Source organism: Physella acuta, unplaced genomic scaffold, assembly GCF_028476545.2.
Source record: "Physella acuta isolate Inbredline_101_S28 unplaced genomic scaffold, ASM2847654v3 ptg000247l, whole genome shotgun sequence".
NCBI lineage: Eukaryota > Metazoa > Mollusca > Gastropoda > Physidae > Physella > Physella acuta.
In genome coordinates this window covers 171,652-195,795 of record NW_026731766.1, presented here as the reverse complement: position 1 = coordinate 195,795, position 24,144 = coordinate 171,652, and the positions used below count along the sequence as shown (strand labels likewise).

Sequence of the window (24,144 nt, the reverse complement as noted above, 5' to 3'; positions counted from 1 at the left end):
ATAGTGAAAAAAACGTTCTGGAAAAAATATGTCAAAATACATCAAAGCAATAAGGTTTTATTACATACGTATTCTCGGTTAATTATTGCTTTTTTATATCATCCATATCTCGATATTTATTGACATATCTATGGACGATTCGGTCTCACAATTCAAAACTTATGAGTGTACTACGTTTCCGATGTTTCAACATCGCATTTGTCTGAACCCTCGAACTTCTGCTATCGCATATTCTTTTGATTAATCCTCCTGACTCGACTTTCGAACGTCTGTTACATCGACCTTAACCTTGTCCTTCAAACATATACTTGTTTTTTATCAGCCCTGTCGTGACCTTCGAACTTCTCAGCCAGGGCAGGTGGGACGAAAGGTAGATCATCAAGGTCAAGTCGAACAACCTATATATGAATAGACAAGGTCGTTGAAAAACGCATATTTGATTAGACAAGGTCAAGTCGAACAACCTATAAAGGATTAGAAAACACGATTAATCGGTAAGATTTTAAAAATAATTACCCCCCCCCCCCCACCCAAGACAACATGTTAGAAAATTAAGTTAATTCATTTTAAAAGGATACATTTGACAGAATAAGCGTCTAGTAGCAATAGTGGTGATATCATAGGTCGGAATGTTTCATCCATATGAAACAACAACGACGTAGCTACTTAATTTGTCGAGCAATTATTTATTCTACTATAAGGGACAGACCTGAGCATTCCTATAGGAATAACACCACATTTTCCCGTGTATTTTACATTTAAAGGGTAAATGTGATTGTACGGATTTCGCAGTTTCCCGTAGACCGCACACTAAGAAATCGCCGCCGCCTGTAGACAGTACGCTATAACGACTGACTGAAATAAGGAAGAAAAAAAAACTCTTCTTTCTTCCTCTTCGTTCTTAATTTTAGTGTTGGAAGGGATCCCCTCCAACATAATTAGTATACGTGTCAACTGGTTATGCGCCATTGAGGCCATTGATTCCGAGTTCAGCCTGCTTTTCTTTTTGGATTTGCTTCCATAGCCTTTGTCCAACCAAGAACACATTGATTTTGGAGTTGTCTCTCATAGAAGAGTGGCTGTCCCTAGCTAACGAGCCTCATCTACCCGTGGGTTAGAACTCGGGACTTTTCGGTTTAGCAACCATGAGCTTTACCGACTCGGCCACGCCGACAACCTCAAGAAAGTTTACTGACCTCTCTCTGATTGATGACGTCAGCAGCCTCACTCGGCAACATGAACCACCTGAGTTCCTCAGCCTCACCTGTAAACTCAGGTGTCTGGTCAGGTAAGTCAAACACACCTGGCTGTGTGGGTCAGGGATAAGAATCATTATACAACCATGATATTACTGGGTAGACAATTTATTTTTTGATACGTTTACGTGATGCAATTATTGATGTATTGGTTAGTATTAGTTCATATTTTATTTCAGATGTCAACTCGTTCAATAATGAAATAAAATATGTATACAAATGGAGAAAATTTAAGACAATATTTACATACTGTTTAATTTCTGACAAAATTGACGATATACAAGAAATAACAAAATTACAATATGCTTTAAAACACAATACAGGACTGTTTAAGACACAATGTTTCGACAGAAACAGATAATTTAGAACATTACAAAGCACACGGAAAACATAGAGCATTACAGAACACACGGAAAACATAGAGCATTATAGAACACACGGAAAACGTAGAACATTACAGAGCACACGGAAATCATACAGCATTACAGAACACACGGAAAACGTAGAACATTACAGAGCACACGGAAATCATACAGCATTACAGAACACACGGAAAACGTAGAGCATTACAGAACACACGGAAAACGTAGAACATTACAGAGCACACGGAAATCATACAGCATTACAGAACACACGGAAAACGTAGAGCATTACAGAACACACGGAAAACGTAGAGCATTACAGAGCACACGGAAATCATACAGCATTACAGAACACACGGAAAATGTAGAACATTACAGAACACACGGAAAACGTAGAGCATTACAGAACACACGGAAAATGTAGAACATTACAGAACTCACGGAAAACGTTGAGCATTACAAAACAATTTAACGTAAAATTTAAATTCGCTTTTCGAACCTGATGGTTCACGGGGCAGGTGAAGTATCATTCACCTGTTTCTGTGACCTTGGCATATGAAAGGATAGTGTGGTCAGGACAATGCCTGACCGCCTTTAATATGCCTAACGTGAGTCGGGTACCCATCACAGAACACATGGGTTGAATATAAAACAGCACGAGATAGCACTGGCCGCAACACGACTAAACAGGACCAGTGTTTCTTCCAGACTTTTTTCTCCGGGGGGGGGGGGGGGGGGGCACTTGAAATTTTCGATGGGGGGGGGGGGGCGGTAGACTTTCTTCGGGGGGAGGGGGGACGGACACTGTTAAAAGTATATATTTTCTATATAAATTATATACATTTCATTTCGTTCGGGGGGAGGGGGGGGCGGTGGAAGAGATGCCTGGAAGAAACTCTGAACAGGACAGATTAAAAGACAACATGGACAACACTAAACAACTCACCTGACTTGCTCTTTCAAACAGAAACTTGGCTCGGTCTAGAATTTCCTGTGGTGAAACAATTGACAAGTTTCCAGAATAGCAAATATTCCACCTGACTCTAAATTATTAAACATTTTAGACTTTTTAAAAGACTAACAAGTAAATAGCGGTTAGTGTTTATAACCGTTAGCTATGTTAACAAACGGGACTGTAGCATACTTCTGGTGTTCATACGCTTAATAAGAAATTATGTTAAATAATTTTTAGAAAATTATACTTGTCATTTAGATCTAAATTTTGCTATAAATATTTTTTTCGAATTATCCGTCGTGCTGATATAATATTTGTGTCCACAAATATATTAAACATACATTTTGTTTATAGATTATCTTCTGGCAAAGAAATTTTATGTATCAACAGAAAGTTAGTCAGCTATATAATTAGCATTAACATGTTTTTATAGAGGTATTTTTCAAGTCATAATTGTATTAACTGATGAAAAAGACAACTAAAATGGGCAAATAGTTTTGGGTGTGTAGTCTATTCCTTGTCCTATCAACTAAAAAAAAAAAAACAAAAAAACTGGCAGATTCATTACGTCATAGTCTGTGCCTGGCAGGAAATCGTATTGTAAGCTCAGGCGGTCGCTGTTATCAACCGAGAGAGGAGTGCTAGGGATCGAATCCCGCGGAGATCGGATGTCGCAAAACCCTCTGGAAAATTCCACGTCTTGCAAGGTATTTGGTGGTTCAAAGTCCTGCAAATAAAGAACAAGATGACGTCATTACCACAGTCCAAACGTCCAATTGCCAGCCGGTGGGGTAAAACTTCCGGCAACCTTTTCATCTCATACAACATAACATACATCATAAAATCTCACGCACATCAAAACATAAATATTTCATCTACCACGACATAAAATAACAATACAACCAATCATACACCACTAGATATAAAATGTTGTTACCTTGTTATGTCTGTACCACCATCTACCACTTTGTCTGTCAAAATCATACTGTGAAAATAAAATTTTGTTCAGTTAAGAATCCTCTTTAGACCTAACGATCAATTGAGCAGATGAAAGAATTTACATGTTTCTTGACCTAGGAATATGAAGGGAAGGTGTGGTCAGCACTATGCCCAGCCGACTTTACTTTCCTTAGCATGAATTAGGTACCCATAAGAGCTGAGTGGACTATCTACCTTCTATTGTCTTGGGCTGGGCTCAACAGCTTAGAGCCGTCGCCGAGAAAACACGATAACTTAGATTATTTATCTTAGATAAAAGTAGCTAACATTTTACAAAACACGTGAAATTTAAATACAAAACGTAAAATAATTATAACCTACATTTTATACATTCTTATAAACCAATATTTGATTAAATGTTTTTTTTTTCCTTTTTCAACATGAATAGTTTTTTTTTTTAAATACAACTTTCCATATTTACCATGGGAAGCAGACGCCAGCCATCGTCTGCTGTCATCTGGATGGCTTTGATCACGAAGTCCACGCATGAGTCAGTAACGATAAATGGAAGGTTGAGTCTTACAAACCCTGGTCTTAATAAAAGAATAAATGGAAGGTTGAGTCTTACAAACCCTGGTCTTAATAAAAGAATAAATGGAAGGTTGAGTCTTACAAACCCTGGTCTAAATATAAGAATAAATGGAAGGTTGAGTCTTACAAACCCTGGTCTTAATAAAAGAATAAATGGAAGGTTGAGTCTTACAAACCCTGGTCTAAATATAAGAATAAATGGAAGGTTGAGTCTTACAAACCCTGGTCTTAATAATAGAATAAATGGAAGGTTGAGTCTTACAAACCCTGGTCTAAATATAAGAATAAATGGAAGGTTGAGTCTTACAAACCCTGGTCTTAATAAAAGAATAAATGGAAGGTTGAGTCTTACAAACCCTGGTCTAAATATAAGAATAAATGGAAGGTTGAGTCTTACCAACCCTGGTCTTAATAAAAGAATAAATGGAAGGTTGAGTCTTACAAACCCTGGTCTAAATATAAGAATAAATGGAAGGTTGAGTCTTACAAACCCTGGTCTTAATAAAAGAATAAATGGAAGGTTGAGTCTTACAAACCATGGTCTTAATACAAGAATAAATGGAAGGTTGAGTCTTACAAACCATGGTCTTAATAAAAGAATAAATGGAAGGTTGAGTCTTACAAACCCTGGTCTTAAGACAAGAATAAATGGAAGGTTGAGTCTTACAAACCCTTGTCTTAATATAAGAATAAATGGAAGGTTGAGTCTTACAAACCCTGGTCTTAAGACAAGAATAAATGGAAGGTTGAGTTTTACAAACCCTGGTCTTAATACAAGAATAAATGGAAGGTTGAGTCTTACAAACCCTGGTCTTAAGACAAGAATAAATGGAAGGTTGAGTTTTACAAACCCTGGTCTTAATACAAGAATAAATGGAAAGTTGAGTCTTACAAACCCTGGTCTTAAGACAAGAATAAATGGAAGGTTTAGTCTTACAAACCCTGGTCTTAATACAAGAAAAAATTTAAGGTTGACTTACAAACCCTGGTCTTAGAACAATAATAAATGCAAGGTTGAGTCTTACAAACCCTGGTCTTAATATAAGAATAAATGGAAGGTTGAGTCTTACAAACCCTGGTCTTAATATAAGAATAAATGGAAGGTTGAGTCTTACAAACCCTGGTCTTAATATAAGAATAAATGGAAGGTTGAGTCTTACAAACCCTGGTCTTAATATAAGAATAAATGGAAGGTTGAGTCTTACAAACCCTGGTCTTAATATAAGAATAAATGGAAGGTTGAGTCTTACAAACCCTGGTCTTAATATAAGAATAAATGGAAGGTTGAGTCTTACAAACCCTGGTCTTAAGACAAGAATAAATGGAAGGTTGAGTCTTACAAACCCTGGGCTTAATAAAAGAATAGATGGAAGGTTGAGTCTTACAAACCCTGGTCTTAATATAAGAATAAATGGAAGGTTGAGTCTTACAAACCCTGGTCTTAATACAAGAATAAATGGAAGGTTGAGTCTTACAAACCCTGGTCTTAATACAACAATAAATCGGAAGTTAACTCTTCCAAACCCTATTCTTAATACAAGAATAAATGGAAGGTTGAGTCTTACAAACCCTGGTCTTAATACAAGAATAAATGGAAGGTTGAGTCTTACAAACCCTGGTCTTAATACAACAAAAAATCGGAAGTTAACTCTTCCAAACCCTATTCTTAATACAAGAATAAATGGAAGGTTGAGTCTTACAAACCCTGGTCTTAATACAAGAATAAATGGAAGGTTGAGTCTTACAAACCCTGGTCTTAATACAAGAATAAATGGAAGGTTGAGTCTTACAAACCCTGGTCTTAATACAAGAATAAATGGAAGGTTGAGTCTTACAAACCCTGGTCTTAATACAACAATAAATCGGAAGTTAACTCTTCCAAACCCTATTCTTAATACAAGAATAAATGGAAGGTTGAGTCTTACAAACCCTGGTCTTAATACAAGAATAAATGGAAGGTTGAGTCTTACAAACCCTGGTCTTAATACAAGAATAAATGGAAGGTTGAGTCTTACAAACCCTGGTCTTAATACAAGAATAAATGGAAGGTTGAGTCTTACAAACCCTGGTCTTAATACAACAATAAATCGGAAGTTAACTCTTCCAAACCCTATTCTTAATACAAGAATAAATGGAAGGTTGAGTCTTACAAACCCTGGTCTTAATACAAGAATAAATGGAAGGTTGAGTCTTACAAACCCTGGTCTTAAGACAAGAATAAATGGAAGGTTGAGTCTTACAAACCCTGGGCTTAATAAAAGAATAGATGGAAGGTTGAGTCTTACAAACCCTGGTCTTAATATAAGAATAAATGGAAGGTTGAGTCTTACAAACCCTGGTCTTAATACAAGAATAAATGGAAGGTTGAGTCTTACAAACCCTGGTCTTAATACAACAATAAATCGGAAGTTAACTCTTCCAAACCCTATTCTTAATACAAGAATAAATGGAAGGTTGAGTCTTACAAACCCTGGTCTTAATACAAGAATAAATGGAAGGTTGAGTCTTACAAACCCTGGTCTTAATACAACAATAAATCGGAAGTTAACTCTTCCAAACCCTATTCTTAATACAAGAATAAATGGAAGGTTGAGTCTTACAAACCCTGGTCTTAATACAAGAATAAATGGAAGGTTGAGTCTTACAAACCCTGGTCTTAATACAAGAATAAATGGAAGGTTGAGTCTTACAAACCCTGGTCTTAATACAAGAATAAATGGAAGGTTGAGTCTTACAAACCCTGGTCTTAATACAACAATAAATCGGAAGTTAACTCTTCCAAACCCTATTCTTAATACAAGAATAAATGGAAGGTTGAGTCTTACAAACCCTGGTCTTAATACAAGAATAAATGGAAGGTTGAGTCTTACAAACCCTGGTCTTAATACAAGAATAAATGGAAGGTTGAGTCTTACAAACCCTGGTCTTAATACAAGAATAAATGGAAGGTTGAGTCTTACAAACCCTGGTCTTAATACAACAATAAATCGGAAGTTAACTCTTCCAAACCCTATTCTTAATACAAGAATAAATGGAAGGTTGAGTCTTACAAACCCTGGTCTTAATACAAGGATAAATGGAAGGTTGAGTCTTACAAACCCTGGTCTTAATACAAGAATAAATGGAAGGTTGAGTCTTACAAACCCTGGTCTTAATACAAGAATAAATGGAAGGTTGAGTCTTACAAACCCTGGTCTTAATACAACAATAAATCGGAAGTTAACTCTTCCAAACCCTATTCTTAATACAAGAATAAATGGAAGGTTGAGTCTTACAAACCCTGGTCTTAATACAAGAATAAATGGAAGGTTGAGTCTTACAAGCCCTGGTCTTAAAACAAAAAAAAATCGGAAGTTAACTCTTACAAACCCTGGTCTTAATACAAGGATAAATGGAAGGTTGAGTCTTACAAACCCTGGTCTTAATACAAGAATAAATGGAAGGTTGAGTCTTACAAACCCTGGTCTTAATACAAGAATAAATGGAAGGTTGAGTCTTACAAACCCTGGTCTTAATACAAGAATAAATTGAAGGTTGAGTCTTACAAACCCTGGTCTTAATACAAGAATAAATGGAAGGTTGAGTCTTACAAACCCTGGTCTTAATACAAGAATAAATGGAAGGTTGAGTCTTACAAACCCTGGTCTTAATACAAGAATAAATGGAAGGTTGAGTCTTACAAACCCTGGTCTTAAGACAGGAATAAATGGAAGGTTGAGTCTTACAAACCCTGGTCTTAATACAAGAATAAATGGAAGGTTGAGTCTCACAAACCCTGGTCTTAATACAAGAATAAATGGAAGGTTGAGTCTTACAAACCCTGGTCTAAATACAAGAATAAATGGAAGGTTGAGTCTAACAAACCCTGGTCTTAATACAAGAATAAATGGAAGGTTGAGTCTCACAAACCCTGGTCTTAATACAAGAATAAATGGAAGGTTGAGTCTTACAAACCCTGGTCTAAATACAAGAATAAATGGAAGGTTGAGTCTAACAAACCCTGGTCTTAATATAAGAATAAATGGAAGGTTGAGTCTTACAAACCCTGGTCTAAATACAAGAATAAATGGAAGGTTGAGTCTAACAAACCCTGGTCTTAATACAAGAGAAAATGGAAGGTTGAGTCTTACAAACCCTGGTCTTAATATAAGAATAAATGGGAAGTTAACTCTTACAAACCCTGGTCTTAATACAAGAATGAATGGAAGGTTAAGACACTTCAAATTTAAAAAGATAATTAATTGAAGATTAATTCACATAAAGCCTTGTCTTACAACTCGAAATTTTGTAGCTATACCGACTTTTTCCATTTGAGAATAAAAAACACACATCTAGGCAATATCAATGTCTAGTCTACTAGATTAACGTTTCTATGATGCCACTGAGTCTTTAGTAAACACAACATCTCAAAATATATAGTCTAGACATACAAACTTGTCTAGACATCATAACATGTAGTCTAGACACCCGAACATGTACTCCAGACACCCCACGTCTAGACAACCAAATATGTCTAGACACCCCACGTCTAGACAACCCAATATGTCTAGACACCCCACGTCTAGACAACCCAATATACACTCCAGACACTCCACGTCTAGACAACCCAATATGTACTCCAGGTACCCCACGTCTAGATAAGCCAATGTGTCTAGACACATCAACAGTAAGTCTAGACACCAGCATATCTCGATACTTACTTGAATATAACGTTATCAACATGAGCCCCGTTGCCACAGCAACCGTGTGATGTGAAATCCTCAAGGGATCTTTTGTCCATCTTAAACTCTGTGATCAGTGCCTCGTAGCGCTTAGCTGTCTCCTCAGACATACCCATCAGCTCCTAGAGAGACATCACAATGTCGCACGGTCAATACATAACGTGTTATAGTCAGAGACGGCATAATCTCAGTCATTTTCACGTCACGTTTTAGGTAAAAATTTTAACATTTTCTGTCCAGATGAATTTGTTTTAGAACATAGCGGCCATCTAGACAGGTGAAGTAGAGTTAACCTGTTTATGTGACCTATGAAGGGATAGTATGATCACCACTTTTATTATCCGTGGCCTCCACTGTCCCTACGTGGACGTGCTACGATTAGGGCCGAACTCGAGACTTTCGAGGTAGCAGCCGAGTGCTCTACCGTTCGACCACGCCGTCACATCATCATGAGATATGGTTTATGTTTTCGTTCACTGTGTGTGAAGCTAACTTAAAACTGACTTCTGGAACTGTACAACACAACTGTTGTGCTTATATTTTTTCTCAATAATAAATAACTCGTGGACATGGAAAGGAATTATCTGTGTGGAATGTATAGTATCAGATTAGGATGGATTGTTTAAAATAATACTCAAAGTAAACTCTGGTATAATGGCAATAGCTACGTGATGAAATCAGGCGCATATGTGTGAAACGTGGGAAGAACATGTGTGTGTGTGGGGGAGGGGATGATTGTGAGTGTATGTGATGGAAGGCGACATTTCGTAGGTCATGTGTACCCAGACTAACATATCTTAAACCCATATTTCAAAAATCAAAGGCAACTATGAATACTTTAACGTCTTTGGTATGTCGATCGATTGATTGTAATCCAAATTTGAAAAGGTACAAGTTCGCTCCAACTCAAGTCGTCATTTGTTTCGATTTGGCCAACATTTCCTGCACCACTAATCAAAACAAAAACAAGAATGAGCTTCGTGCCGCGCCTATCTTGTTCGGATCGCCTATTCCTAATTTGTGTTATTTTTTTTTACGCACGAATGGCATCGGTGGAAACGTTTGATCGTGGTCGATTACTATAATCAATAATTCGGTTAGCTTTAATCAAAATAGTCTGTGTTCACGTCGTGTTGTTGAAGATAAAGAGTAGAGGTCGTGAACTTTTTATGAGTACCAGTACATACATACTTCAAATAGAATAACTTCGACTTAAATAAAAATACTTCAAGTGTATCAACAATCTCACCAGCCCATATAAAGCCGCGCATGCGCAACCGCTGCGGACCTGTAGCCCGAAAAGATCGTTCAACAACATGGCGACGAAATCGTGGTGAAGCAGACGGCCGGTTTGTCTGTTGTAAAACAGCATGGGGAAGATGGGCAGACGATCGACGGTCAGGTTCCCCAGGATGATGAGGTTGGGGTTGGGACGCCATGCCGCTTTAGCGCGCCTGAATGGAGAAGATTGGATGAAAAACATTGGAAAACAGTTTTTACAAGTTTTTTTCTAAAGAAAGTATTGAAATACAAAGAAAAAAAATAATATTGTTCAACTTATGGGAATAGTTCGAGTGATGCCCCCTCCTTCCCCATCCAATCCCTTTTGAATAAAACTTCAATAAAAACGCATGCATTTGTTGTTGAATTTTTGGTTTAAAATAATTTTAGATGAGTTAGAATAAAAGACAATACACACAAAAATTAATATTGAACAACGTATTAAGTGATTAAAAAAAAGCCCTATTCCTTTTTTCTTTCGCCTAGTTCTTTTTAACAAAATTTCTCATTTAGCTATAAAACATCATCGTCATTACAAACGAAACCTAATAGATTTACATTTTACCGACTGTCTTAAAAATATTATGGTTTAAAATATGTTTTCCGCTTTAAAGGATTACATTATAGTTTTTATCAGCACTTGTCCAAAGTTATGGTATTTATCTCAGCATTACTTCTATTATCTCACCACCAAAATAATATCAATAGTGCCGCCTGTAGGATTATTGTGATATCATCATTACCGCTATTATTATTATCTATTACCCAAACAATGCAGCCTCTCTCTCCATAATAAACTGTGATGTGAATGTTTCCTTCAGCTTAAAGACCAGGCCTGCCCGAATGGTCTCTATGATGGCTGGTGTTCCACCTTCTTCTCGGTGCTCTGGTTCTGCATGGTACCTGTGGCGTTGGCGCCGTACCTACAGGTGAGGGAAGAGGTCAAGGTCTAGATGTTGAGGGTAGAGGTCAGTGTATAGACAGGTGAGGGTAGAGGTCAGTGTATAGACAGGTGAGGGTAGAGGTCAGTGTATAGACAGGTGAGGGTAGAGGTCAGTGTATAGACAGGTGAGGGTAGAGGTCAGTGTATAGACAGGTGAGGGTAGAGGTCAGTGTTACAGGTTTGGGTAGAGGTCAGTATATAGACAGGTGGGGGTAGAGGTCAGTGTATAGACAGGTGAGGGTAGAGGTCAAGGTATCGACAGGTGGGGGTAGAGGTCAGTGTTACAGATGAGGTTAGAGGTCAGTGTATAGACAGTTGAGGGTAGAGGTCAGTGTATAGACAGGTGAGGGTAGAGGTCAGTGTTACAGGTGAAGTTAGAGGTCAGTGTATAGACAGGTGAGGGTAGAGGTCAGTGTATAGACAGGCGAGGGTAGAGGTCAGTGTAGTTAGTAGGTTTTTAGTTTGAAGAGCCATAACGGAAGAAATAATTTATAACAAACATAATAGTGACAAGTAAAATAAATATTGAGTTAAATTTACTTTTTTTCCATAGAATATATTTAATATATTTTTAAATGGGAGACAATTAGCACATAAAATACGACTGTGTTTTGTAATGGGAGACAACTTACAAACACAACAGTGCCGCCGCCAACACCGTGCGGTACTTCATTTTTAAACACCCATTTCTTGGCCACAAGAATACCTAGAGAAATAAAAACATACACATATTACAACACTTATTTGTTTTAGACACAAAAATACATATTAAAATGTTATGCAGGTGCTCATCTGTTAAACCTGTCGTGCCTTACAGCAGTCTTTGACTTGCAAATGCCACAATCCACATTTTCTGGTTCTGAACACCTGCGTGACGTCAGAAATAAGGCACTTACCTGGCGTCTGGGGCCCGCCCAGGAACTTGTGGGTCGAGAGAAAAATACCGTCTTTGTAAGCCAGTGGCCTGCGGAAGGGTCAAACTAATTAGGCGTCGTAATAATTAGCCCCCGTGAATTGATTAGTGTTAATAAGGATTAATATTGACGTATACAGCAATGCTTATCAGTCTGGGTCCAGTCAACTTGAGAAATCCTTCAGCCATGATAGGATTCAGTCATGTGGTAAATCCGCCTACGCGAGGATTTAACCGGCTGGTGCATTGTGTAAGGAGTAAATCATTATGTAAGGAGAGAATCATTAGGTAAGGAGACAATTATTATGTAAAGAGGAAGGCATTATGTAAGGAGACAATCATTATGTAAGGGGAAAATTATTGTGTAAGGGGAGAATCATTATGTAAGGGGAAAATCATTATGTAAGGGGAAAACATTATGTAAGGTGACAATCATTATGTAAGGGGAAAAGCATTATGTAAGGAGACAATCATTATGTTATGAGAAAATTATTGTGTAAGGGGAGAACTATTATGTGAGGGGAAAATCATTATGTAAGGAGACAATCATTATGTAGGGATCAGTAGATTATGTAAGGAGTAACTATTATGTCAGCAGAAATCCATTAAATAGGGAGCAGAAGAGTATGTTAGTAGTTAATTATGTAAGGAGTAGTACGATGTGTATGGATTAATATATTGTGAAAAAATTAATCAATTGTGTAAATAGTCCATTATGTAAGGATTAATGAATTGTGTATAAAGTATTGCTCTGTGATAGGAATCATGCATTGTGTAAGAATGAATCACTTGTGTAAGGTGTAGTTTATTATTGATAAAAGTTGTAAGCAGTCATGTATTGTGTAAGCAGTAATACATTGTGTAAGGATCACATAACTCTGTAATTACGACGTGCCCTTTGACAGACAAACCTACCCTTTGTCCGAGCAGTTCATGTCTATCTCAACATAAGGTCCCGCGCATGCGTAGTCGAAGAAGCAGAAGCCCTTGTATCGGTGCATGAGATTGGCCAGGGCCACGGTGTCCGTCAATATGCCGGTGACGTTCGAGGCGGCGGAGAAGGAGCCAATCAACGTTCTCTCTGGCTCGTTCTCGGTTTCCTGCGGAAGTGACGTAATCAGGTGACTTTGCTACACGTTGGACAGTTGGTGACGTAATCAGGTGACCATCTTACGTTTTGTACATACACCCACATATATCTGTACATACATACACACACAAACAAACGCACATGTAAAATATATTCCTGTGTACTATTCAGCAAATGTAAAGCTTTGGTATGCTTCGCATTTAATCTTGGCAGAGGCGTACCGAGGGGGATGGGTAGGGGCGGGGGGTGCGGACCGCACCGGGTGACACCATTTAGGGGGGTGGCAACAACAAGGCAAAAAATAGAAAAATATATAGAGAAAAATGATAGTGTTTTAAGAGGTGCAAATCGAAAGTTTGAAGGGGGGGGGGTGCAAATCGAAAGTTTTAGGGGAGGGGTGCAAATCGAAAATTGAAAGTTTGTCCCCGGGAAGTGTCGCTACGGCTCTGGGGGGGGGGGGGTGTCACCATTAAGTGCCGCACCGGGTGACACCCGACCTCGCTACGCCACTGAATCTTGGTACATACTAATGTTCTGGTATAACCAAGTTCTTCTTTAATGTTAATCTCAGGAGTACCTTGTGCTTGACTTCAAAAGTTTACGGCAAGGGGCCTAGATCTTACCTGCAACTCTTGTTCCAGGTGATCCAAGTCAATGGTTTCGTTAGACTTCTGTTTGATGTGGATCACCTGTTGGACACGTTTCAAACATTAAGAAAAATTATTAATACGGGCTCGTTCGTTAAGTGAAGCTTTTCTTTGATCCTGTAGTAGGCGTCTTAAAGACATGATTTAAAACTAAACATGTTTGACATAATTTTATGGCGGCTTCCAGCAACAAAGTTGTTTTAAGTTTTTGATGTGACAAATTTCTGCATGAGAATAATCTCTTTGAGGCGCGATTATATAAGCCCTTTCAGAAAATTTAAAACAAATCTGTTTGTAGATAATTTACTACATGCTTAAGTGTTATTTTTAAATCATGTATTCAACATTTAGTTTCGTTTGTTACAAATCCTTCACCGTAAATTAAGTTTATATATATATATATATATATATATATATATATATATATATATATATATATATATATATATATATATATATATATATATATACTTGTATATATAACGTTAGAATTTATTGTTAACTTGTATTCTGGTATTCCTACAAATTATACATTTTTCAACTTATAAGCAATTATAAATAATAACCAACCAATAATGAAAATGGTGCCTGCATAATTTGAACTGAAGCAGCAACACATACATATAACTATTTCGTTTTATATGGATCAGAACGGTATATGTTTGTAAAAATGTAGCGTGGTATGACACCTTAGTTATATCAGCTCAACCTGAATGTTAACCTGTCATTTAACCCCTATATTAGCTTTAGATAACTTCAAAGTTTTACGGTTTGTCGGTCAGTAAAGATTTCTATAACAACAGCCATCTTGATACGATTGTGTAATGTAACCATTTCTTCCTGGATTGACATCGCATTGTGTGACAGTAGTCATAGTCTCACCCACATTTTCCTATCATCTTCCAAGCATAATTCTGACAACTCAGCTCCAAAAATTTAACCTTCGTCTCACAAACCATGATTATTCAGTCTCTAGAGTGCAAAACCCGCGTTACATCCATTATAACACCACACATCTCCGCTTTAGCTTTGATCTTCCAACCTCGATCTACGACCCGATCCACGACCCCAAATCAACGACCCCGATTCATTACACCAATCCACGACCCCAATCCACGACCCCGATCCATTACCTCGATGCATGACTCCAATCCACAACCCCGATCCACGACCCCTGAAATCCCCGACCCACACATCTCCACTTACTTTAGCTTTCATCTCTAGCCACGGAAGAATATTCGAATGGTGCTCGTAAGGTCCCAAAAATACAATCTGTTCATAATGAAAAAAATACAATCAGTTCATAATGAAAAAAATACAATCAGTTCATAGTGAAAAAAAAAACCAACCAATCATTAGCTTACACCTTTATCCAAACAGAATTAAACATGTCTGTGAAAAAAAAATCATTCGATAAATAACTGTCTACGCTAATTGATACAATAAAATAAAAGAATTGTATTTAAGATTGTCGGTGTCGAAGGTGGGCGGGGTGGGAGGGCGGGGGGGGGGGGGGGGGGAGGTACGAGTTTCATGTAAAAAAAAATCCCTGGTCTATTCAGCGTTGTCAAAATGTTCATGATATGCCTAATTAGTTCAGTTCAGTGACTGAAGTTTGTGCTATAGAATATGAAGCCATTCACAACACCTGCCCATCAATGTGTTAATCATTCTGTCGAGAGACTCTAGAATCACGATGTATTACACTAGGTCTGATTCTATACTGCCTTACAAACAAGGCATTACATTTGTTGTGTTCGAGAATAATTACGGTTTAAAAGCTAATTATAATCGTCGAAGAAGATATCAAAATTGGATATAAAAATCAATTTCTAGATCTGATATTTCATATGTTAAATGCTAGGATGATTCATTACCGTTCATAAGTTCATTTATAAAAATCGTCGATGAAATCTCATAATTGGATACAAAAAAAAATCATTTTTTTATTTTAACTTATTTGTATTTCACGAAGTAAGTTGCGCATTTCATAGGCAGAACTTGTGACAAACAGCCTATAAATTATTTATCGATTGAATCGTTCAAGTAAGTGGGAAGTGGCGGTGAGGAAGGAGAGGGTTGGGGGTGGGGGGGGGGGGGAGGGGTCGGTGTGGGGGTGGGAGGGGGTGTTGGAACCAGCAATTACACAGAACACCCAAATGATAAAAATTCCTACCCAATGGCACAAAGCATAAGGAATATTGATAGATTATCATTTGTGAAGGCATTTTGACAGTTCATGACATAAGAAGCGATAACTGTAGGCTGTACATCTTAGTTTTCTGTCCCTTTTCAACTTTATTGAAGGCATATTCACCTCAGAACATATTGGGTAATTTGAAACCCAAGTGCTCATGTAGGAAAAATATTGGGCTTTGATCGATTGAAATAATATGCTTAGAATATATATATATATATATATATATATATATATATATATATATATATATATATATATATATATATCTAATATATAAAGCTCAGTTCTGTATGTAATGCATTTGTATGTCGTTGGAATTGTACGATTTTAAGTGTTAGAAAAATTATCGTGCGCATTTGTCTAAATTTATGAGCTAAAAAATTACTATTGAAAGTGTTGGGAAATAATTTTCATTTTTCAAATTATAGTAATAATTGTCGGCATGTTCATTAAACACAAGTTTTAAAAAAAATATCATCTTTTACAAAAATTCTAATTATGTCTTTATTTAGTCCTATAGCACTTACTTCCCTTTGATAAATTAGGAAAAACACAATTACTTCCCTTTATAAAACCATTGCATTCCGTGAAAATAATTTACTTTTTAATTACTTTGTTTTGGTGTTGGGAAAAAAAATAATTACATAATTAGCGGGGATTGATCAAGTGCAAATGTTGTAGGTATTTTACGGATAAGCTTGGAGTATTAAAATTGTTTATTAAATTGAAACAGGCGCGTTCGTTTAAGTGAGTGCAAAAGACTGTGAATAAGTTGGGGTACTATAGTCGTTCATTAAGCTAAAACAGGTGATTCCGCACCGGGCGTTTATGTTCGCGTTAGTGTTTTCTTTGTGTTTAGGTGGGTTTGCGTTAGTGGTTGCGTTTTAATTTGGTTCGTTTTTGTTCTTTCTTTTTTCGTTTTTGTTTGTGTTTTTTTTGTTTGGGTTTGTATTTGTGTTTTTGGTTGGTTTTGCGTTTGGATTTGGTTTGTTTTCGTTTGCTTTTTTCGTTGATTTTTTTTTTGTTGGTATTGGTGTTTGTGGTTGGGTTTGTTGTTAGGTTTTTGTTTTCGTTTGCTTTTTTGTTTGTTTTTTCTTTGTGTTTGTATTGGTGTTTGTGGGTGTGGTTGTGTTTGTTGTTAAGTTTTTGTTTTCGTTTGTATTTGTAATTGTGTTAGCGTTATGTTTGCTTTTTGTTGTTTTGGTTTTGGTTGGTTGTGGTTTGGGTGGGCAATGCCGGGTTTATGATGATTACTAAACACACAGGTAATGGTCTTTAACAGAAAGGTTTTTCACAGAAGCCAGAGCAGGGCCTGGCCGGGACGGCTAGTATATATATATATATATATATATATATATATATATATATAATATATTTATATATATATATATATATATATATATATATATATATATATATATATATATATATATATATATATATATATATATAATTATACTGAATATTTTTAAAAATATATATGTAACATTAAATGCAACGTAAAATAAACTTCTAGAAATTAAAGGACCCTCGAGTAATCAACAATTTTTCCATTCACCTTAACCGTCCCCACCGACAGTATAGGAAACAAGTAGGAATAGCGTGTATTCAAAGTGGTCAACTGAACTCAAGACTGTTAATTAATCTAACAATGGAGTTCTCATTACTTGACTCTTTGCTCCCACTGAGCATATGATAAAAACAATTGGATACATTTTTGTGCTAGACTCACGGGACTTAAGTGATAATGTCTATTTTTTAGATCCATCGCGTGGATAAGTTTGTGGATGGCTGAGGTTGATCCACTCCCACAAAAGATGACGGCGTCGTCTTCAGTGGCGTGGACGGATTCCTTGATGATGTCTCTGTGGGGAGAGATAAAAATAGATTCATTGATGATGTTTGTGTGGGGAGAGATAAAAATAGATTCGTTGGTGGTGTTTTTGTGGGGAGGGATAAAAATAGATTCGTTGATGTCTCTGTGGGGAGAGATAAAAATAGATTCGTTGATTATGTTCTGTGGGGAGGGATAAAAATAGATTCCTCGATGATGTCCCTGTGGGGGGGGGGGCAGAGTTTCTTCCAGGCATCTCTTCGGCCCCCCGAAAAATTTTTACCGCCCCCCCCCCCCCCCCGAACGAAATGAAATTTATATAATTTATATAGAAAATATATACTTTTAACAGTGTCCGCCCCCCCCCCCGAAGAAAGTTTACCGCCCCCCCGAAAATTTCAAGTGCCCCCCCGGAGAAAAAAGTCTGGAAGAAACACTGGGGGGGGGGGGGGATAAAAAATAGATTCCTTAATGATGTTTGTGTTGGGAGACTTACCTCGCTTCCTCGCGAAGTTTGTCTGTGAAGACTTACCTCGCTTCCTCGCGAAGTTTGTCTGTGAAGACTTACCTCGCTTCCTCGCGAAGTTTGTCTGTGAAGACTTACCTCGCTTCCTCGCGAAGTTTGTCTGTGAAGACTTACCTCGCTTCCTCGCGAAGTTTGTCTGTGAAGACTTACCTCGCTTCCTCGCGAAGTTTGTCTGTGAAGACTTACCTCGCTTCCTCGCGAAGTTTGTCTGTGAAGACTTACCTCGCTTCCTCGCGAAGTTTGTCTGTGAAGACTTACCTCGCTTCCTCGCGAAGTTTGTTTGTTTGTGCCGCGTAGTAGCTGACTTCGGTGTGAGTGTTGGCATAAAACGGCATAACATGACGTCTGATATAGTTCTCAATACACCTCAGTGGTCTGTAATACAGTAAGTTGAGTTCTTAAACTTTCGCATTTGTCTTAACTACTACTACACCGTGTTATAAGCATCTTAAACTTATACACATATATGATTATATAGAGAAAAAATCCATACCTGCCGGATGCTACGTAGTCTAGGTAAGTTGCTAAGATAGAGAACAAAAAAAAACATTCTTATGCAACATATAGAATTAAATAAGGAAAGATATTACATAGTATGATTCCGTGCGGTACGGGTTATATGTGCTAGTAAGTATTTCAATCCTTTTTTCTTTGGCAAAATATTTACTTAATTTACCCCGAGCTCGTTGATAGAAAATTATTTTAACTTTAATGCAAACAAGGTGGTTCATAATTAATGCTAACTAAGGCTAATTACATTAAGCGTATTCTTCTTTTCTTGCACTTGGTTTTATTATAAATATTTAAAGCCTATATGTAGTAGTGAAGTAAATCTCTCTTTTTGAACCTGACGGTATATAATGCAAGTGAAGTAGAGTTCACCTACTTCTATGACCTAGTCATATGAAGGATTAGTGTGGTCAGCAGAATGCCCAGCCGTCTTTACTTTCCCTAACTTGCGTTCGGTACCCCCATTAGAGACAAACCTAGACCGACGAGGAATAATATTTGGACATTATTTCTCAGAGCTGTAAAAATATACGCAACTTTATCTGACATTTATGATACCAATCTTTAATACTTATCATTACTGCACTCTGAGAGTTGCACGTGATTACCGCCCCTTCGCTAAAGAGATTTAAGAAACTAAGCGTAAAATCCCCCATTTTGGCGCTACTTCAGCAGAGTCTTAAAACGCCCTAAATGAACATTGACAGTTTTAGGGAAGGTAACGAAATACTATGTATTACAGCAATAGTATTGATAACAAGTATAGTATCGATTCTTCGAACATGTCGTTTTTAATGCGCAAACGTTGACGCACGGATAAGTTAAGTACGTGCGTATTTCAGAGTGTTATCAGAAACCGTATTTGCGCAACAGAACAGAAACAACACGCCTAGAAAGCCACGTCATATATGATGACATTGTACGTGGGAATGTTGGTTTTATGAGGTCACAAATTATTTTCAATTGTTATTCAGAACCTATTTACACAGTCTTGTAACATGTCTATATATAGTTGGATATATATATATATATATATATATATATATATATATATATATATATATATATATATATATATATGGCCTACTAAATCAAACGATTACATCTTCCAAACAGAAGTAGGTGCTATTTAAAGAAAACAGCATACTACATATTATCCTAACGTTATCACCGCATCATCAAAATATTATTTATATAAACATGATTTATATCATACATTATGATTAGTTATACCTTTACGAAAACGTACTTGTCATAAAGAAAAGTCCAATTATTTTGGACTGTATTATTAGAGAATATGATAAATGATGGATATTAAGAGTAAACTATACACGTAAGTTGCAATTTAAACTGCGATATTCGTCTTTACGTTTTAAAGGGTGGGGGGAGGTCATCTCTAAATGACGTCACAATACTATAGGGGACCTAATACATTTGTCCCGAAATATATAACTCTGCATAAACTGTATATGCTAAAAATATACTTATGATATTATGCACAATGCCGTGATTAATTAGCCACGTGATGACTGGTGGGAGGGTTTGGTCGGCAGCCCAAACACGTGGCAAAGACAGTTCTAGCAGACGACGTTTTGAATATCGTCTGTTCAAACAGCTGAGCCGTGACTTTGTTTTCAGACAAATCAGGAGTGTCCCCATTATTGGAACCAATCACATAAAAAACAGCAACAAATGAACAGTCGTCAGGAAACAAGATCAGACCGGTGTTAAAACTGCTGACTATGGTGTCGTTTCGACTCCCCCCCCCCATCCCCACCCTAGTCCTGGCAAACCGAATAACCGAGTTTTCGGTTGACTGACTTTATGTCTGCGGCATACGTCTCGTCTCATTGAACCGGGATCAAACCCCGGCTAGAGTACAATCAAAGACGTAACAGAGGAAGGTGGGTTCCAGGCGCGTCTTTGAACCGCGGGTTTCGTAAACAGCTTGGACGATCCAGGGTGCGTATTCGACCTCCTACTTACCCACCCCCCTCTTTCCAGGGTCGGACGACCCCATATGCCTCTTCAACCCCCACCTGGCTCGTCAATGTGAAGGTCGTGCATACATCACGTATTTGTAACAACAGTATTCATTTAAGATTGTGTTCGAGTTTTAAAAGGATTCGTTTGTGGGGATTCGCTGTGTTACATTTGTATTTATGGACTGCAGGGAAGGGAGATAATTATAACGGATTATCTGGTTAGTTTTTACATTTTCAGGTGCGGAAAAGGGGGAGGGGGTAAATGGGATTTTATTCTCGAAACTTCTGATGAGTACAAATGTCATTTGAACAGCAGCTCACTTCAGTACATGTAAATATTTTTAAATGTTGCCCAAATAAACGGCGTTTATTTGTTTAGTTTTAATACACGGACATGACTGAAACAGTACTAAAATTATCGTGTTTAAATTCACAACACAGACAATATTTCAAAAATTAATTTGTTTGTCACAATTACAATCCTTCCTCTACATCTATACTCCGTATGCGAGAAAGTTAAAGTTATATCGCATGTGTGTGCCAAGCTAGACTTTGAAGAAACCAGCATGTAGTGGTCTAGGCAGAGATGTGCTAGGGAGGACTAGAACACCACCCTAACGACCAGAAAACAAAACTTCTCTCACGTTTAGATACACCCATTAGTAACGGAGTGTTAAAAAAAGTACAGATCCCCCCCCCCCTTTCCCCTACGAGTTTGACTCATTTATGGACGACCCCAAAAGGCGCATTAAGACATTTACAAAAAACAAAACGAGTCGTATTTGACGAAGTATTGCATGAGTTGAGTCAAAATATGACAGTCGAAGTGGAGGGAAGGGGATAGAGGCGACAGACAATTAGACAAAAATATTATCACCACACAATCAGTGTTACGACAAGACGACACAAAGACACCGTCAAATTGTCACTGTTGAGACATAACAGATTAGCCCAGCTAGCTCCGATACATCTGCTCCACGGGTCACTAATTGCCATATCACAAGACACGTTGAATCCGGTGACAGCTTTTGTTGATCTGAGCGTATAGTTTTTATTTTTATGTAGGTTGTCTCGTCAGCAGGGGCAGATCTACAGTGCCGCAAGTATATTTCCAGTATATGTATATATATATATATATATATATATATATATATATATATATATATATATATATATATATATATATATATATATATATATATATATATATATATATAAACAAAAATATGAACATAGGATACTCATTTCTGGCCTGACCGGGTTTTGAAAAAAAAAGCCTTTGTTTTTTTTTCAATTCAAAACGAATTGCAACATCTCATGTGTGTGAGTGCATTAGTGTTTTTGAAAATCTGTATTATTTTATGTCGGCCATAATATTTCTTTACATCGAGTCGGTCAAAAAAAATGAAATATCAAAGCTTTGTATATATAATGGTTTCTCCTGCTATGTTTATTTGTATATCTTTTTGTATTTATGTTATTAATTTTAAATAAATTTCCTTTTATACTATGTCATTCTTTAATATGTATTTAAGAAAAAATTAAAAGAACAAATCTATTAAAAGGAGCTTATGAGCACCACTATTTGACCAACTCGGAATATAGACATGATTTTTAATTACTTAAACTTTTGAAAATAGAATAGAATCACGTAGAAAAAAATAATTGCGCACCAAGCAAACGCCAAAACAAAATGTGCACAATAGTGCGCAATATTATTAGTACTTTTTAAATTTACTTGCGTTTTTTGAGAAATCGGAAATAGCGAAAATTAGTACTTCCGGTCAACGGAAATTACTAAAATTCGACAGACGGTAGAGAATTAGATCTTTTACTTACATGTGAAATTTCATTTATCTATCTGAAATAGTCTCAAGTTATAGGCTTTTTAAAATTTCAAAGTAGAAAAAGTACCATTTCCGGTTGTCGGAAATCGCTCAAAAGTTGATACGGATCTAAGATTTTGATAAAATACTTATATATGAAATTTCATCAACTTAGCTGTAACGGTACTCAAGTTATCGTGTTTACACACAGACAGACAGACAGACACACAGGCATACGGACAAGATTGCAAAATTATGTTTTTCCGTATCAGTGAGGTGTAAAACGTCGAGATTTCTAAAAATCTCAAAAAAAAATTTCACGATTACAAGACTTTCTCTATACTTCGTATATTCGTTCAAGTAAAAATGAAAGAAAAATAACTAAAAAAATTGATTGGAAATCGCTGAAGAGTTGAACAGAAGCACACATACGATATAACACGTAAATATGAAATTTCATCAACCAAGCTGTAACGTGTAACGTGTAACACAGAAACACATCCACACAGACACACAGAAAAACAAACAAACACACCCACACACATACAGACGTACGTATAAAATTGCTAAACTATGGTTTTTCAACTCAGGGAGGTGTATAACGTCGAGAATTGTGAAAATCTCGAGTTTGATTTTTTGCACGATTACAATACCTCCTCTATACATTGTATACGAGAAAGTAAAAAAGTTAGTAGTTGTAAGGGCCTACTTAATAGTGGATTAGATAAGGTAGAAAAAGAAGGAGTTTTGAGCCTTTCATAAACAAACTCACTTTTTGTCGGACCGAATCTAAGATGGCAGACTTCATCGCCTCCAATGACGTCACGGTTGACAAACTGACAAAGCTCGAGTTTAAGGCGGGTAGGTGGACCCAGGTGAAAACGCTTCTTATCTGTAACGTGTTTACCTGTGGTTCTTGCCTCACCTGCCTGCTTGTTATCGTCTCCAGGAGAAGTGCTATTACCTGGTTTCACTTTGGGGATATTTTGCTTGAGTTTTGACTGTTTATTTCTATTTGTGTTTGTATCGTCTCCAGCGCGTTCTTTACTTGCGGTTATTTTATTGTCTGATTTTTCAAATTCGTTCTTCCGAAAATAATCGACATGTTTGTTAATCGTCTGTTTATGACTCGAATCATAAGGCGCTTTTACCGTCAAGTTATTGGTGGTTATTCCCGTCTGTTTTGAGTAGTTTTCTTTGTCTTTTAATTTCCGAATTCTTGTCTCACTTGGAGGTTGATGTTTCGTGTTGATCCCAGTTTTTCTAAGATCGTTACTGCTGTTGCTGCCGGGAGAGTCTGATGTATGTTCTACAGCATGGCCCGGCCTGAGAGCGATGTCTGGAAACTTGGTGGTGCCGTGTTTGGTCGGGTCGTGGTGCTGACTTTTTCTGTCAGATTTCAATGAGCTGTTGGAACTATTCTTGTTGTCAACTCGTATGTTGTACGTGGTGTTTGACAAACTGTTGTTCTTGTGTGAACCCACGTAGTGATCCCCTTCTCTCTTATGCACCGTATTCTCGTGTGATCCTCTACTACCATCCCTCAACTGATACAGAGTTTCCAT

General features: G+C 37.1%; 1 protein-coding gene across 1 annotated transcript; it reads right to left on the bottom strand.

The window, feature by feature from the left end:
- Nucleotides 1-296: 296 nt before the first annotated feature.
- Nucleotides 297-24,144, bottom strand: LOC131938549 (uncharacterized). Its single transcript, XM_059296623.1, has 19 exons — nucleotides 23,352-24,144; nucleotides 18,752-18,782; nucleotides 18,517-18,633; nucleotides 17,631-17,763; nucleotides 14,905-14,970; nucleotides 13,675-13,740; nucleotides 12,877-13,061; nucleotides 11,945-12,012; nucleotides 11,681-11,754; nucleotides 10,871-11,028; nucleotides 10,074-10,278; nucleotides 8,804-8,946; nucleotides 5,178-5,408; nucleotides 3,994-4,111; nucleotides 3,511-3,558; nucleotides 3,142-3,300; nucleotides 2,565-2,609; nucleotides 1,197-1,307; nucleotides 297-398 (listed from the first exon to the last, which is right to left on the bottom strand). The coding sequence occupies exons 1-19, from the start codon at nucleotides 24,142-24,144 to the stop codon at nucleotides 297-299; spliced, it is 2,853 nt and encodes a 950-aa protein (XP_059152606.1).

Excerpts from the sequence above, each read along its gene's own strand:
- LOC131938549 (XM_059296623.1), bottom strand. The coding sequence starts at position 24,144 with ATGGAAACTCTGTATCAGTTGAGGGATGGTAGTAGAGGATCACACGAG. Across the intron at positions 13,741-14,904 it reads GGCTAGAGATGAAAGCTAAA|GTGATCCACATCAAACAGAA; the intron begins GTAAGTGGAGAT and ends CGTGTCCAACAG. Across the intron at positions 2,610-3,141 it reads TGCCAGGCACAGACTATGAC|GAAATTCTAGACCGAGCCAA; the intron begins GTAATGAATCTG and ends GTTTCACCACAG.